This window comes from Aptenodytes forsteri, unplaced genomic scaffold (assembly GCF_000699145.1).
Source record: "Aptenodytes forsteri isolate BGI_AS27 unplaced genomic scaffold, ASM69914v1 Scaffold217, whole genome shotgun sequence".
In the NCBI taxonomy this organism is placed as follows: domain Eukaryota; kingdom Metazoa; phylum Chordata; class Aves; order Sphenisciformes; family Spheniscidae; genus Aptenodytes; species Aptenodytes forsteri.
The window spans coordinates 1,421,787-1,439,260 of NW_008796222.1; the positions used below are offsets into that span (position 1 = coordinate 1,421,787).

The 17,474-nt window shown below is 38.3% G+C and overlaps 1 protein-coding gene across 1 annotated transcript in view; it reads left to right on the forward strand.

The window, feature by feature from the left end:
* The window catches only part of LOC103907073 (triadin-like), a 77,112-nt gene that overhangs the window by 28,420 nt on the left and 31,218 nt on the right, over positions 1 to 17,474 (forward strand). The window contains exons 4-5 of the mRNA XM_019474608.1: positions 9,605 to 9,640; positions 12,610 to 12,663. Coding sequence (XP_019330153.1) covers positions 9,605 to 9,640; positions 12,610 to 12,663 — 90 coding nt within the window. The remainder of the gene's footprint in view (positions 1 to 9,604; positions 9,641 to 12,609; positions 12,664 to 17,474) is intronic.

The following is a 17,474-nucleotide window of genomic DNA, read 5'->3' on the forward strand; positions in this document are numbered from 1 at the left end:
TGATCTTAGAGGTCTCTTCCAACCTTAATAATTCTATGATTCTATGATTCTATGATTCTATGATTCTATGATTCTATGATTCTATGATTCTATGATTCTATGATTCTATGATTCTATGATTCTATGATTCTATGATTCTATGAATAAGCTTTAAGCACCTTTCAGTGGCCCCTTTGCTAACTATTGTGAGTTGAGAGCTTTCAAGGTTATGCTGAGTATTGCTCAGCCCAGACCTGTTTCTTTGTGTTTGTTCTTTTCCATCTTTGACTGTACAAAGCAGGGATTCATATTAGAAAGGCAAATGGTGAATGATGGTGGTAAGATCTGGTTGGCAAAGAATTAGAAATGTCAAGCCTTTAATAAATACAGAGAAAAGGGAGGAGGCTTGGGCTTGTACTACAAACTCACTTTTTTATAAGTTGGCAAGAGAATCTTCCTTGAGCAAAGCATAGGAGTCATTTTAGTGTCTGACAGGCAATCTCTTCTGATGCTACATTGTCAGTCTTATGAAGAACTTTTTGGGGAAATGTGATACTAGATATAATCAAGCTTGAAGGTGATACATATTCAATCTAAAGTCCACACAGGTAACCAACTAATCAGTTTGCCTTTGGACTTTTGTGTATGTAGAATGAAGTACCTGTGCTGTGCAAGCAGCTGGGTGGCATAGCTTTAATTAAAGAATCTAATTTATTGCATCAACCCTGTTTATGTTGGTCTGGGGATTAATGTAATGTTTATTTTTCCAGTCACATCCAGAAATAACAGGATTAGAATATGACTATGCCTCAAACAATGCAAAGTTAATCTTTTTAATGAAGGAAAACAGTTCTGTGCCCTCAAAATAAGATGTACATCTGAGTCAGCAGGCCTGATATTTAGGATAATTATTCTATGTGAAACATCCATGCACAGATACATCAGCCAGGTTGCAATGACATACTTATGCAGTGCTATCTATTTTCTGTTGTCACTCAATGGACAAGTTGAAGCCTTGACCCACAGCTAAATAAAGTCAGTATGAAACTTCAGAGTTTGGGATCAGGTTGATTTTCTTTCTTTTCTTTTGCTTTACACTTAAAAAGAAAAATTAAATTTTCCCTTGACCTTGAAATGAAGTTTTAAAAGCTTAAGTTTTAATGAATACATATTTGATAAAGACTTTCATGTCACTTACTTGAAAGTATACTTCAGTCTCTTGGATGCCTTTCCCCTAGAAAGGTTCATAGACCAGAGGTATTCCTGACTTATAATAGGGCATCCTTTACACTTCATTCTTACAGTTATTTAACCTTTCAGTAAATGTTCCCAATGGCCATGCTTTTTCTCTTGATCTGTTTTTCAAGCAGCAGAGCCAACTTTGTGGCTTTGCTCTACATAACTCCAAGAGACTAAGTCGGATGAAGTATTATTGAATGATCAGGATAATAGAATGGGCAGATGTTCTTAAGTGGAAGAGCCATACATAGCTGCGGTTATAAATGCATTGATTTTTAACTTGATTGCAGTAGGTTCTGCATGAGGTTGCTTTCTCATAGATTTTGCTTCACTTACAAGAGTGTAATTAGACTAGTGTGTCACCTATAAAGATGAACGGATGGACATTACATTATTCAAGATCTCCCTTTTCACAGATTGAGAATGCTGACTGCATCTATGTTCAGAAGTACAAAAAATATCTTCATCCTAGTAAAAATGTCTACAGGTGTCATCTGTACCTCCATCTATCCAACAGAAAGAAAGAATTTGAAATGTGTTGAGAAGTACAGAAAGAGATATCGCAAGGATGCATAGTGTATATACATTTAACAAAGCCTATTCTGACTGTAAAAAAAAATCCTCTTGTGAATCATTCAAAAAATATTGGTGCTGAGCTTTCTTAAGAAAAATGTAGAGAGTGTATCCTCTATGCGGTTTCAAGAAAAGGTAAAAAATGCTGAAGAAGATTTTCAGCTGTTATAATATTTACATCAATTCAAATGACAGTTTATTCCAGGAAAAGAGCTGATTCTTAAATTTTAGGAATTAATGTTATTATCTGCATTTGCTCCTCAAAAAGCATTACCTTTTCCCTAAATGACTGCAGCTTGTGTAATTAACTGCACATACAGCTTCCTGTGTGTGGATGCCTGTGATCTCATATCGTGCTCCAGAGTTTTGCTTTTTTAAACCACTCCTGATGAATGCAGAAGGCAATGGAACATGTTTCCACCTCCTCTGCAGTGGGGGAGACTGAATCCATTTCAGCAATTACAAAGTAGAAAGGAGAAATCACTAATTAGTGGAACCATGAATCACTGGTACAGTTGAAATTGGCCATTCCCAAAGTGCAGGCTGTTTCTTACTACGTGTAACTGAATCACTTGTTTGTTCACATCCCTCTCTACTTGCTTTATTTTTTACTCTATTGAGTGAACTTTTTTAATGAAATTGGGAAATCTGTTTGAAGTGACATTTAGTATTTCAGCCACGCGCATTGCCACACAACTTTTTGGAAAGCTCTGTGGGCTTTAGGCTTCTACCTGCCTCTGATGCTGTGCTGCTCAGGGTTTGCAGGCACTTGGTGGCTGCACAGAATATAGAGCTCCTTTGTATATGACGATGGACATAGTGGTGCGAGGAGACAGTGCAGTGGGGAAGGAACACGCACAAGGGCTAGTGATCAGAAGGGACTTGGAGACACCAAAGAAATTAAGAAATTATCTGAAAGCCTGCTACTGTGAGTGGGGAGGAAATAGAGATGATGGTGAGGAGAGAGGGCACCCTTCACAGAGAGTGGAAGGAAGGGCTTGAATATATTTCCTGCTTCAATGGAAAATTATCTGTCAAAGTTTTAGAGTACTATCACCAATTTTCTATTGTAATCGGCATCAGAAGAAAGTTAGTTAGCTAGTTTTTCATAGTCCTAAATTCTTCAAACCCCTTTATATCCTACATTTGTTATCAGTACCTTTTGAGAATTGTTTCTTATCATGCAGTCTCACGTTGCTTGAGGAAACTTGATTTTACTTTCCAGAAGTTCCACTTCCCATTTTCACCCAGCAACAGTAACATCATCTGCAGTTTCCCCTCACTTCATGTCCTACAGCCTGGAGAGATTTAAAAGCAAAACCTGCAGTCTGGGATTCAAGGCTTACTGGCCTCTGCCAATAAATTTCCCTCTTATTGCCAAGTTATTCTCAAAGGAAGCTAGTTCAGCTCTGGTCAGGGAGTTTATTGCTGTCACTGAATGGGTCAGGGAACAGCTCTGAAGCAGCAGTGGTGCAGTACCTTGCTTTTCCTTGTGCACATCTTCAGCCTCGCCGGTGCAGTGAGATGCCTTTCTTATGCTCACCAAGAAATGATATTTTGGAAAGGCAAGAGGAGTTTTTGTCAGTAGTTGTCACAGAGCATATGGCAATATCATGCTCAGTGATTAAGATGGGGAACAAAATCAAGTGTTGGTCCAAACACAGAATTTTCCATGTGGGAGAAATGTTGGTATTTCTGAACAGCTCTTTCATGCCAATGTCAAATTTTAGGGTTTGGGGAAAGTATGTTAAAAATTAGTCTTACATTAGCACGAGCAGTTTTGATAGAGCCTTCCTAGATTTTAAGCCCACTGAAAAGAAGAAACAATAGTGTTTTAATTACCTGTAATATGAAATTTTTAAATTGAAAATTTTAAAATCTTAATTGTAAAATGGATATTACAATAGAATGCGTAGGCACTCTGATAATATGCCCCATATGTGGGCATCTGCTGTTTCAGAAGTGACTGAAATCGAAACAAAAAATACTCCCAAAAGGTATGAGATGTGGTAAGATGACAATTACTTCATTAATGCCATACAATTAATGTAAAATTATCAAAAATAGTATAAATTAAAAAGCAACTCAGTAACAAAATCTTAAAGACAGTTCAGAATTGAACACTTCTCAGAATGTTGGAATATTAGTTGAAATCAACACTATTTTGTGGAAATAAGTTTTAAGAACTCCAAGGAAATGAAAAAAGAAATGCTAGACCACAGTATATTTCAATAGGAGGTTTGAAAATGTTTGTTTAATTACTATATGTTCAATAGAAGTTCATTTTTCATAATGCTCAGCTATCTGGGGTGTCTTGCTCTTTCACCACTGTAAATCACATTAACTGCAAATCCTGCTACTTAATAAATTGTTTTTAAATTCTGGTACATCTGCTAGCTTGGGAGCAGATTGTACTGAGACTGGTCTCTAGGCGACTTTAATTATGTTTTTCATTCACATGATGGAAATTCTCACCCATCAGACGCCACCTGCTACCATTTTTATTTCCACTCTTGTGAACTCTTGCTCAGGGCAGCAAAGGGAACATTAGCTGTCATACTTGTAAGGTGCATTGTCTTAAAAGCTCTGCTGTTGTATTGCATTTGCAAAGCCAGAACCAAGCTCCCAAAGCATGCTTTCGATTGTGCTTTGGTCAGTAATAATAGCCAGAAGCCTTTTTTTTCTGGAGAACCAGCACAATTTTGACTTCAAGACATTGGAAAATATCATTTCAATTTTCAACATAATTCTCTCTGATTCTTGAAGTTTCTGTTCATTTTTCTGCCCTCCTCTTTTTCTTCTCCTACTTTTAATTACAAAACGAATTGAATACCTAAGTCAAAATAAATGGTAGGAGCCAAGCAATGACGCAAGATTTGTGTAAGTCTTATTAGAAACATTCTTCGAGTCAGCTGGTAGAGCTATGGTCATGTTGTGTGAGGCATCTTCATCACACAACTTATTTTCTGTGGGACTATATAGATCATTAGCCAATCAGTGGAGTTTGATTAAGTCCATTCTAGTATGTGATCATCAGCTAAAAGATAGAGAAGGTAGATGGCCAGTGCTAGCTGAGGTTTAGGATGAGAATTCCTAGTAACTGCTTAACATACCTAAGTAACTGCTTAACATTTTAAATTTCTCTTTAGTGTTTGATTCAGTGAATCATGTCTTTCAGAGGCATCTAGTAATTCCCCAGGGTCTTGGTGCTTAGTCCAGATCAGCCAGTACAGAGGAATCCTTGCATCCTTAGCATCTTTAACCTTCGCTATTGGGTTACACAATGTTTCATTAGAATATTAGTTACTGTTCAGTTCAGACACTGTGGTTGCCAACTGATGCTGAAATTAGTTTCTGTTTGTAAATTTGATATTACCGTCATGTTCTTTGGTAAGCTTCCAAAGAGAAAAGTTATTTTAGATACAACATATAAAATAATGCTTCCGATAGTAAAAGTGGTTTTAGGCAGCTAGTTTAAACAGTGCATTGTTAGCAGAGCTATCAATATACTGTTTCTGAAATATTCATTTATCTGAATAACACTTTTAATTTAAGATTTTTTTATATGCTTATATATATTTGAGTGAGAGATTTCTAGGAATAAAAAGCACAGAGAAGCCTTTCAAGGGAGTACAATTTGAGACCCATTTATTTCTCAGAACTTCTTTTTATATATAAAAATTATAGGTTGTATGGAGCTGCTGAAGATCTGCTGTTCTCAAATGTACTATGTACACTGTATTATAAATCCACTGCTATAAAAAGTGTAAAAGTTTTGTGAACCCCAGATCTAGAATTCACTTCAGAGCAATGTTTGAAATATTCCATTTTGGAAGTTTGTTTAAACTCAACCAACCACACTCTGTCCTAGAGCACTGGGGCTTCCTTGTCTAATGGCTTATTATCAACCTCCTAGGGACTCACTGGCATGAAAGGCACTATATAAGCTTAGAGGGAAATTTTTTTCTTGCCCCATGTGTAGTTTAGATGTCATTTGCAGTTACTGTGTACTGCTAGTTTACTTCAAAAGAATGCTGATCGAGGCCCGAGGAAAAGATGGAGCTATGTGCTAAAAAGAGGCGAAAGAATAAAGTACTACTTTGCTGTTCTACTGAGATACATCTGTGCTGGCTGCCAAATGCTCATTCCTAGTTTAAATTCAAAATTGATTCTTTTAGCCTGTACAGATAAGAACAAAGTCAGATCATGTTTGTTTAAATATTTGGTGTTTTTAAATAAAATAATTTTTAAAAAGTTTTACTGTACTTTAATCTTTTTCAAGAGTCAGTAAAAGAAAAACCTGTTCATTCACCTGGGAAGAGGGGAGCTTGATCAACCATGCTTGCTTTTCGAGAATACAGACAAGAATACAACTGTCTTCAAATATCTCCTGAGAATAACTGTAAAAAGAAAAGGGTGCTTCACAGTCCTCCACAGCTGACAAATGATTTTGTTAGCTACGGTGTTTAGCCTGTTAAAGCCTGTTGCAGGTGCTTTCAAAAAAGCCCATGGCTAGGGTTGTCAGAGGTATCCAAAAACTTTGGATTGCTCACTGTTTGGATGGTTTAAATAAGCCCTTTAAGAAGACCTGAATATCAAACGTGTCCTCAACAACTTCTGAAAAAATTGACTGCTTCAGATTGGGCACTAAATTACCAAAAGTGTCAGGTTTTGAAGTCTTATCTCCTATAGTAAGTCTACTAAAGGGGGTTTTTTATTGCTTTACATTGTTGTAGAAGTGGGTCTTTTCTTGAAAAAAAAATTTATTCCCTGTTGTTGGATATCAAATAGTTCTGTCACCAATACCAAGGACAGTCACAATGCTTTTGACTGCGCTACTGGTCAAGGCTGCTAGAGCACCTAGACTGATGTTCATGTGTTATATGGGTCCTAATGAAGTCACATGGCTTCCAAGAAGTGTAGGCATCGTTCTCATGTCATACACTTGCGTTTCCTGTTGCCAGACTTCAGATGTAAAGCTTTAAAGAGAGAATGGCCTAAAGCTTTGGAGATTATACTTCCTAGGCTGATTGGCAAAGATGTGTTTAGGATAATGTTCATATGTCGCCTAACACTGGTGTTTGAAAAAAAGTTACTTCTTCTGGAAATTCCTCTTCTTAACTAACCCGAAAAACCAGACCCACCAAGAGGCCAGAGAGCTTGTTGTTGTTTTTAAGAAAAAGACATAATGACTATAAAAACCTGATGTAATATAGGCTGCATTCCCCAACCACACTCCCATAGTTTAAAAGTTAAACCCTAGACCTGTGCAAAACAAAAATGAATGAGGCAAAATGCTCATTGACTTAACTTACACTAATATAACTCATTGTTCAATTCATTTTTGGTATTATTTTCCTTTGAGTCGTTTAGTTATGTGCTATTTGTGCCTTATAGCAGGTAACTACATTTAGAGACTTCAGAAGTCCTGATCAGTTTTTCTGCCTTCTGCGAGATCTACCAATTGTGTCAGTTCTTTGCAATTAGGTCATTTATTTCATTCAAGTGTGAGGTGCCTAGATGTAAATGCTATATACCTTCAAAGGAACAGCCATGGTTCAAAGCTCTACAAAACATCCTCTGGACAATTTTCTGTAAATCATTCCAGTCTAGTTGCATAAGTATGGCTTTAGAAATCAAACTTTATGTACCTCGGCTTAAAAAGAATAACCTAAGAGTAAAAATATTTACATTTTCATATCAATGTGTGCTATTTGGATCAGCTATTGGTAATTTTTATGCTCTTAAAAAAACAAAACAAAAAAAAACAAAAAAGCACCAAAAAAACCCAAATTATAAGATTTTCTTACTGGAAAAATTGTCCAGATATTTACTCAGAACTTACTATATGTTATGTATTTCAGATGATGGAAAAACACATTGATCCTTTTAATATAAATTATGGCTCTAAAATATATTAAAGTGTGTTGTCCTAATAAATGATGACTTATATGAAAAAAAGAAAAGAAAGAACTTGAGGGCTTTATTTAGATCCAGTCTGTTATTGTAAATGATGCTGCCAATTTATTTATTTTTTTTATAACCTCCAGCAGTAGAAGATTATTGTGATAAATGATTCATATGGCTGCAATATACACCTTATAAAATTTCCATATCTGGCAACTAATAGGCACTTCTTGAAGGTTTCAATAGGCTCCTTAGCCAGATAACGTGGCTGAAAGCTGCCTCATGATTAATTTCATCTAAATGTGGTAATTATCATACTTTGAAGTAATGCCTGCAAAACATGCTTTCACAGAGAGTTAGTGGAAGCAGAGGATTAACCTAGAAACATTTCAGTTCAGAGCAGCATATCACCCAAATAGAAATGTATTTTCCTCTGAATTTTTCAAGACTTTTTATTAGACTACTTGGCAGTCATTTGCATTACCTTATCTCATATCAACTTCTTCACAGCAATTTAGAGAGCAACAGAAACTGAAGCAACTTTGTATTATTATCAGTAATGGGATAGTCTTGGTTTTGCAAGCTACTTATTTTGGCAGCTTCTGCCCTGAAGTATTTCTTGTATTAGTGTTTAAGAGCACAATTAATTTGTCATTCATGTATGTTGTGGACGTAAACATTATCCTACCTATATTCTAGGCACACTATAGATTATTAGTTCATTTCCTCATGGGCACCCAGGGGAGTAACTTCTACCACTACTCTATGCACCTCTTTGCTTCCTGTCTCACAGGACCTCTGTGAACTATTTCTTAGTTGTACAGGTGAGACTATGAAACAGGTTTGTAAGGCCCCAAGTATGGTTATAAAAATGGCCGATTTTTGTACCCAGATAAAAGCCCTGAGGTGGAATAGCACCAAGAATTATAATGGAGAGAGAAGCTATCACTATTTCTGCCCACTTACATCTACTTAGTAAAGATTCCAAATCTTCTCCCAGCCATCAGAAAAAAGTCCCACAAAAAAGTGGCACAAAAATGCCACCTTAACTGAAGATGAGACTGAACAGCTTAGTTAAGTCTCTCCGGTAGGCTGCCTGGCCATGCTGTATTTTGATACAGCCGAGTTACTTTATTTAAATCAACCATGGACAGATTTTGCCTGCTTTTACATGGTCCATGTGTAGGACTGACTCAGTTTCTTCAGGTTCATAAGCTATTCCACATTGGCTCAGTTTTGGTAAGAGTCATATGTGTGCTCTTTTTCCACAAACATGAAAGAAATGCATTAGCTTGCTCTTTAACTGAACACGGGAAAAATTTGAAGAAGCAGGGATCTTTCCTCCAGACTGGACTGGAGGGGCGGCTTGGATCCTCTCTCTCCTCTCTTTAGCTGTAGATCTTCCATTTGTTTTGGCATGTGGGAAATAACGTGACAGCTGGAGTTTTGGCTAGGTGTTACGTGGAGCCTTCCAAACTAGGCCTCCATTGTATGGTTGTCAACAGTTGTAGGAAGCTAATGCCTTTCATTACACATCTCTATTCCTAGGCTCCTAGCGCATCTTCCCTTGCATTTCTGCAACCTGACAATGTGCACATGGTGAGCAACCATGGCTCAGCTAGTACATGTAAGCCATGGTAACTCAATCACATGTTGAATCTCACATATTACAATATTGAAATTAAACAAAAATGTCCACGTTCACACAGGTTTTGTTGCATTTACACTTAAGGTTAAATTAGTGCAACTGTACCGTGAAACAGAAGTGAACTGATTCACTGCATCATTCAAATGCACTCTGCAGCAAAGAAGTTGTTTCACCTCTAAAGCACACACTGCAGTTTTCTATCTACCTATACCCTTCCTAACTATGTTTTTATGCATATGTGTTTTTTTTATCTTACAGATGAAAAAGAAGCTGCTGTGTCCAAAGAACTCAAAAGTAAGAAATTAGTGTGCCATAGGTTATGATCTCTTTTATATGTCATGTAGTTTCAAACAGCACGTTTCAATAATCAAAAATAATAGGTATTGAATTGTTGAAAATACAAAGAAGAAAGTAGCTACACCGTTTATAATTGAAAAATGACATGTTTAGACTTCAGCTGCCTCCTACTTTCTAAATCCATTCTTATCCTACTTCTAATCCCACACTCCTCTTTGTGACTGACATTTTTGCCTTCCCCTCTTTCCTATCACTGTCTTCAAAAACAAAGGTTTCATGGGGAAGGAAATGCCAAATGAGGTCTCAGCTGAACGTGCTCTCAGTGGCAGCAGTTTCAATAAATGGGCTGAGAAGACTGAGTCCACATGCTGAGGACCACCAAATTTATCTTCACAAATGCAAAACAAGGGCCCTGCCTATCTAATTACCTCAGATCCAGACAGAGACTTCTGAAGCAGAAGAGAGGTAGGGGTTGGGCTTTTCTACATAAATAACCAAAAAATGCTCTGAGAACATGGTATCGTTAACAAGGGAACTCTTACACCTTCCTTTTCTACAAATTTGCAAGCATCAATGCCTCAACACAGTAAAGATAATAAGACAGTTTCACTGGCTAGACTTCATCTGCTCAGATCTCTGTTCTGAAAGTACAGTATATAAGAAAAATTAGGAAAGCTATGGGGCTTTGAAATCTTATTGAAATTCATGATTAAAGAATGCACTGACTCCTGTCTCCATATATGATCTTTCCAGACCTGTATGGCAGAAGAATCCCCTGCCATCCTCAGTTTTGCAGGAATTTATTAAAAGATTCCTTTTGGCAATGAAGAAAAGCTTATACATTGGTTTCCTACTCAAATTTTGCAGAAACATTGAACAAAAGATTCAATGGACTTACTCTACAAGTAATGTCCACAAGTAATAGTGGAACAACTGCCTGTTTGCAAGCAGGTCTTAAAGGATCTATTGATTTGGGCACATGATTCCTCTCATGGGAGAACTCCGCAGCAGCTGTCACGGCAAAACTTCCCAGCTCCATTGCATGAGTGAAATTTGCAGGGTGAAATTTTCAGCTGAAACTTGTTCATATAAAGATGCAGAGTCATTAGCACTGAAATAATTTGTGAATTACATGCTAAAAAGCATATACATACAAAAGAAAGTTTAAAACATTGGCACTTTTGTTTCAATGCTATTGAAAAGTTAAATAAAAAAATAAATAAATTACAGAAGTTTCTGGTCAAAAATATGCTTCGTTTTAATTTTTTTTCTCAATTAAAATTATTTTAGTTCAGAAATGAAATATTTCAAATGAAAATAAAAATCTTCATAGAACAAAAAGAATCCTAGCTTAATTTGTTTTCACAGATGTTACGAACAAAAAGTGAAAAAAAGTCTCGCTGGCCAGCAAGCCCTAGCTGAGAGCTCAGAAGGGAATAAATGCAGGAGTCCTGCAGTTTTGTATTAAGTCCATCTTGTCATTTGTAGAATGTGTGTTGGATCTCCTGCTTCTGCAAGAACAGGCACTCAGGAAAGTAATACTAAGTAAACTCTTCTTCAAGGTCTTCTACATATTTCCCTGAAGGAGGGGTGAGCACCCCAAGTAATTACAATGCTGTGATAATAACTAAGTTAGGATATAATTATCTGCTGCAGACTTTTAAATGGATGGAAACAAAACAATCCCACACATGCAAACTATATTTTGTTTTCATTCTGTTTCACAAGACAATCTGATGCATCTTTTATGAACTTCTCAAAAGACTGGAGGGGAAGAACTCAAAATTACTTTCCTGATTTAGCCATATTCTTATTCTTTCTAATAACACAGTGACAGATGTGAAGGATTAACTAACATTTTTTTGGCATTCTGAAATTCAGATTGTGATTAAAATGATTAATTATTTCCTCTCACAATATGGAAATGTGAATTTTAAGTTAGAGGATTTTCTGGTTGATATAAAAAATGCATTATGAAAGTGGGTGGAGTTTAGCTTATGGATATTTGTTAAATTATCATGGTTTAAGTACAGTCTGTTTTAATAGTTCCTGAGGATAAAAATGATTAACTAAACACTAGTAAAGAGTAAATAAATCCAGTAGGCTAGTTAGGTTCTTCTATCCAGGGCTGAGATTCTCCAAGTCTGCTTGGGGATGCACATACCTTTCATCATCTGGACCTTCATTCTGCAAGGAAATGTCCTACATCAGCAAAGAGAGGATAGTGCAAATGTCTCATGAAAAGACCAAGAACAGAGGACAACAGTTAAGCAGCCTGAGAGGGCCTGTTTCTCTGCTAGGAGAACCCAGCAGTTGCTCTTTCAAGTGCAGGATCAAACATGAAGTTGTTCTCCTAATGCTCCTCCATTCCTCAGGATGGAGAGAGATTCCTGGTGTGGCCGTGTCTGTGAACGTACCTTGCAGAAGTAGCCCAATTTCACCTTTTCTCATCAGGGAGAGATTCAGATGAGGGGAAAGGATGTCACCCTGAATAGTTGTGGGATTCCAAGAAGCACCACTGCTGAATTCACCGCAGTGAATCCTCACCAGCTGCCGTAGGCTGGTTCAGGACCTTCTGCTCTCACAGCTGCAAGATCAAATGTGGAGGCTCCCAGCCCATAGCTGCTGCCTGAGTGGCGAGGCCATGCCCAAACCCCTAGATACGTGCTTTGCTCTGCTTTGCCAATAGATATTGAATTACTAGACAGAAAAAGCTAAAAGAAGTGATTCAGTGCCTAACGGCAAGAGTTTACTAGCCCTTTGGCTGGCTATTTTGTTGATGCCTTTGAGTTTACTGAAGGCAACTCAGCTCTTTTCTCTTTGGATAATCTCTTTGTCTAACTCTTCGGTGAAAATATTGCTACAGGCTATACCTTATTGGAAGCCTTTCCTCAGGTTTCTGTTTTTTTAAGATTAAGATATAACGCTTTGTAGTAATTAGTTTAATTTGTTCTCTTTTTTTTAAGAGCCAGCAAAAGCTCCTGCAGCCAAACCAGCCACCAAAAAAGCAGCAGCACCAGGTAAAGGAATAAAATGTTCACATTCTGTGTATTTCTTGTATTCTTGAACAAGCTCATTGCATCATAGCACCATCTGCTGGTTTATACAAAAGCCAGTGGTTTGGGTTTTTTTGTATGTTTGCTCTAAATTATTGTGATAATTTGTATGCAAAATCTTTGTTAAGAACAACAGCATTTGCATTGATCTCTAACATTATGGTTGCTTTCACTCTCATGGCAGATGTAGGGTGCCATATTGGGCCATTCTGCAGGGCTTGAGACCAAAAAATGAATATCTGCATCTAAAGACCAATTTAAAAAGCAATGTTTACAGAAATGAGTTTTCATGTGAAGCTGTATTCGGGCCTTCAAGAAGGGGATCTGATTTTTCAAAATGCTGGTCTCACAGTAGGCTTTACAAAAATGGAACTCTTAGATAACCATAAATATGCTCTGAAAAGACAAGCAAACTTTTTTAAACAAAATAATGGCACAAATTCATATCTGAATTCAGATTGGATTGTAAAAATGTACAAACTTTTATTGATTTCTGATCTGTTCTGCTTCACAGCCATCTTAGAAAATGCTATGTCACATTTCTGCTTAATTTAATAAAACCCAATATAATGAATAACAATTAAATATTCAGGATATCTGTAGTTTTACTACATTTTAAATTAACTAATAAAAAAACAGGAATTTGCATGTGAAAATGTGATCAATATAAAACCATAATATTATTCTACTCTAAAGTAGGGTGGCCAATGCTGCACCAGGGTCTGTGCTGCTGAGCTGTACCTGGTGCTGGCATCGCAGGAGCGGCCAGCCCACTCCCTCTGCTGTTTCTTGCCTCCAGCTGATCCCACTATATGTGGCTATGTGGATCTACGTGGATCTGGGATCTGTTTATTTTCTTTTTTTTTTTCTTTAAGATTGTTCTCTAGTTGTCTTTCTCTAATTCAGACCTTTTCAGTGGTCTGTCTCAGAGATCACCTCCACCGAATAAGGGAATAATAACTTGCATCAGTAGGGGAGATTGGGAATTGGTCAAGGATCAGTGCAAGCCAGGAACATCTTCGGTTGCCTCTACCACAAAAGGACTTGCAGGCTGGAATTGCAGTCGCTATAGGCTAGCTTAGGGCATATTGTACAGCTGTACAACGTACTGTGCGAAGCTGGCTTAAGAAAAGCCACTTCCCCACTGATGCCCCCAGTCCCTGCCTGCTGTGTTTCTTTGACGCCGTGTTCAGTTGTGCTAACACAGCTGGGAGAACAGTGTAAACCATACCATTGCCATGGCTTAGAGCTAAAAACTGTCCTAGAAATGTGTGTGTGTGGCAAGGTGTTCAGCCTGGATCATTTCAGTAAGTCTGGCTCCACAAACACTTATATCCATGTAACTGATAATTTCTTAAAGCAGCTTTGTTGCCAAAGTGTGTTGTATAGCTAGACCCTTAGATGTCTCGACAGTACACTGCAGAAATCATTATGTTATAACCATATGCTTATAATTAATTCATTCCACCTGCTTGCATCCAATATTTATGTTCATTTTTGAAAAATATTCCAATGAGTCTGCTTGTTGGCAAGAATGGTGATGACAGTAATCTGCTTAAGATAAAGAAAAGGGGAAAAACTGGCATGGCTTCTTATGGAAAAATAAAATTAGTTTGTCTGTTCTGACACATTTCTAAATATCTAGTTTGCCTTAAAAGTAGTAAAAAGCAGTAGGTTTTGACTTCTACATTTTTGTTTCCTCTCCCCAAATGGCACTGTTCTCTGAAAATTAATTTGCCCCCAGAATAAGTCACCATAGCAAAATATTAAATGTGCTTGTTTGGCAACATTGTAACTAGACTGCTGCCTATTAGTACAGTAAATTAAATACATTATCCAATTTCATATTTCATTTTCTTCCACATATCTTATTACATCGCAACCTGTACCCCAGAATGCCTAAAGCTGAAGGTTTAGTCCTATTAACAGACTGAACAGACTGAGAGCACAGCTGGTCATCTTCCAGTGCTTCTACATCACATATGTTCCTGGTCTTAATGTCACTGGTGAAGAATACCCTGCCTAATACACTGTGCACTATTTTTGTCTCTGTATATTTATATGGAGAAAGCAAAGAAAGTGAATGTGGAATTTGGAAGTCTATGAGAGCTTCTGTGTCTGGAAACTGATGGCTGCTCTAGGAAACCATCCTCAATGAATACCTGTTACTTGATTTTCAAAGTGGATATTTTCAAATGTAGTGTTTTCTCTAACAGGAAAAAAAATACCTCTCTGGCACCCAGCTGAAGCTGGGCTGGAGAGCATAGTATTTGGCTTTAAAGCAGAATAGTTTCATAGATATATGCAAGTGATGCTATTCTGAAGGGAGAAACCAGAGCTGAAGATATTTCATGACGCTAGTCTTCTGCAGTTACACTGTCTTATGATGTCCCCGTCCCAAACTCCGCTGCCATTTCCTCTTCTTTCACCACGGTGCATCGCCTCCCCAGCTGTGCCAGCAGGACAGACCTGAGAGTGACCTAGCCTTACAAAATATCTGCCTATCGGTTTTCCCTGAGGAGGGGCACAGGTTTCTTTCACAGGATTTCCTCAGGCACTCCGTGTGCGCTGGGCCCAGCGTGCTCTCCGCAGGATTTCTCAGAGCCGGGGGTGTAGGTGTTGAGCACCTGCCTCATGCTGCCATCCTCTGCTAGGGCAGGCGGCTGGGCAGGAGACCTCCCTCCTTGCCCCCCTCCCCGGGAAGGGCTCCCCCACCGCTCTGCGTACCGCACCCGCAGCTATTGCTGACTCTCTGCCGGGTCAGCGGCCCAGGTGTCAGCGGTGGGGCACTGACACATCACACCTCAGCTTGGTAAGTTGGCTGGGTCTGTTTTGGCACCGTAAGGAGAGCAAGTGCATGGCGGTGCAGGGCAGGGAAAGGAGCAGAGGCTCAAATCACACCAGGAGTGCTTGCAACCGAATTAGCGGAAGGGTGACTGGGTTCCCCGGCAGGCAGCAAGGAACCTCGGTGCTACTGAGCCCCGCACGCTCCCTTAGCTAGGGTCAGGGATGGGAACTGTGGGTGAAGTCTGTGAGTCCTATAATGGGATAACCCCACATTATACACAACGCTTCAGCACCTTCTTTAAGCACCAGTGATAGTGCTTTCCCCTGATGATTGGCCTGATTTAAAAATCAGATCTAACACTGTAAAAATTAAATCCTAATTGCAGCTTAGAATTTCCCTGGAATGCTCTTGCAATTTTTAATTTAATTTTAGAGTATGTTTAACAGATTTTGTACTGTCACCTAACTGCCTAATTACTGATTTTTAATGCCTGATTTTTCCCATCTTCCTCTCCACACACATGCCAAAAGAAAAAATCTTATTCATTACTCCCTTTGGGTTCATAATAGAAACTCTTTTTGAGCACCGGTTCCCCTTTGAAAATCAGTGAAATTTAGTTTGGTCCCAGAAAGAATAAAATAAGTATGACAGACAAATAGCCAATTTTAAGTGCTCGTTACAAGGGGTAATGGCTTTAAACTGAAAGAGGGTAGATTTAGATTAGATATAAGGAAGAAATTCTTCACTATGAAGGGCGGTGAGCATTGGAACAGGTTGCCCAGAGAAGCTGTGGATGCTCCTTCCCTGGAAGGTTCAAGACCAGGTTGGATGGGGCTTTGAGCAACCTGGTCTAGTGGAAGGGCCCATGGCAGGGGGCGTGGAACTAAATGATCTTTAAGGTCCCTTCCAACTTCCAACATTCTATGATTCTATGATGTCAGCTGCATCCAATCTCTCAAACTGACTCTGTCAGTTGTGTTAGAATTATTATTATTTTATTATGCCTCTGATTTTTCCACTGTTGGTAAGAAGCAGAAAGAAAAAAAAAGGGACATTATATAGGAAATGAGTTCATGAGGTAAGTACACAATATTAGAACACAGACTATACTGAAAAACCTGGTCAGAGGATTGGTTTAAGAGGTTCAGATCATGCTGCTTAATGCAGGAAGAACTGTTCTACTGGTGATGGGAAGTATTTACTTAACAGACAAATTATTTTAATCCTTGGTTCAAGGTGAACAACAGTAACTAAAATGGGAGGAGGGAAGAATCTTTGTACTTGCCATACGGTATAACCAGTGCTGTTCTACTTAAAAAGAAAGAAATAACAAAGTTTATGGGACAGCAGATATGCTTTAAAAGGGAGAAAAGGTTTGTTAAGAAGCTGGGCTTGTTGGTTGTCTTTTAATGACCTATAGGACAGAATTAGGTAGAAAGGATGCTAAAAACATGTAAATGTTACAAAAGATTAATAAAATTCAGCACATCTAATGAATGATTTACCAACACAGTGGAACAGACAAAATTATTATGGATTCTTTTTCAGGTTTTTCAGAGTCAGGTAGCTCTCTCGAGTCACACGTCAGGGATGTATTTTACTCACAACACCACACCCCCTCCATCATCCGTCCACCTATTATTCTCTTGTGTAGATATATCGCCCAAGAGAAGAGACATCAAAACCCAGTGTAAATGTATGTTACACACCCCCATGTAAATACTTTTGGAAAGAGGAAAAGGAGAGGAACAGTGTTTCTTTCTCTTTCTCTCTGTGCTGGTTTTGACTGGGATAGAGTTAATTTTCTCCATAGTAGCTAGTATGGGGCTGTGTTTTGGATTTGTGCTGGAAACAGTGTTGATAACACAGGGATGTTTTGGTTACTGCTGAGCAGTGCTTGCACAGAGTCAAGGCCTTTTCTGCCTCTCACACCACCCCACCAGCGAGTAGGCTGGGGCTGCACAAGAAGTTGGGAGGGGACACAGCT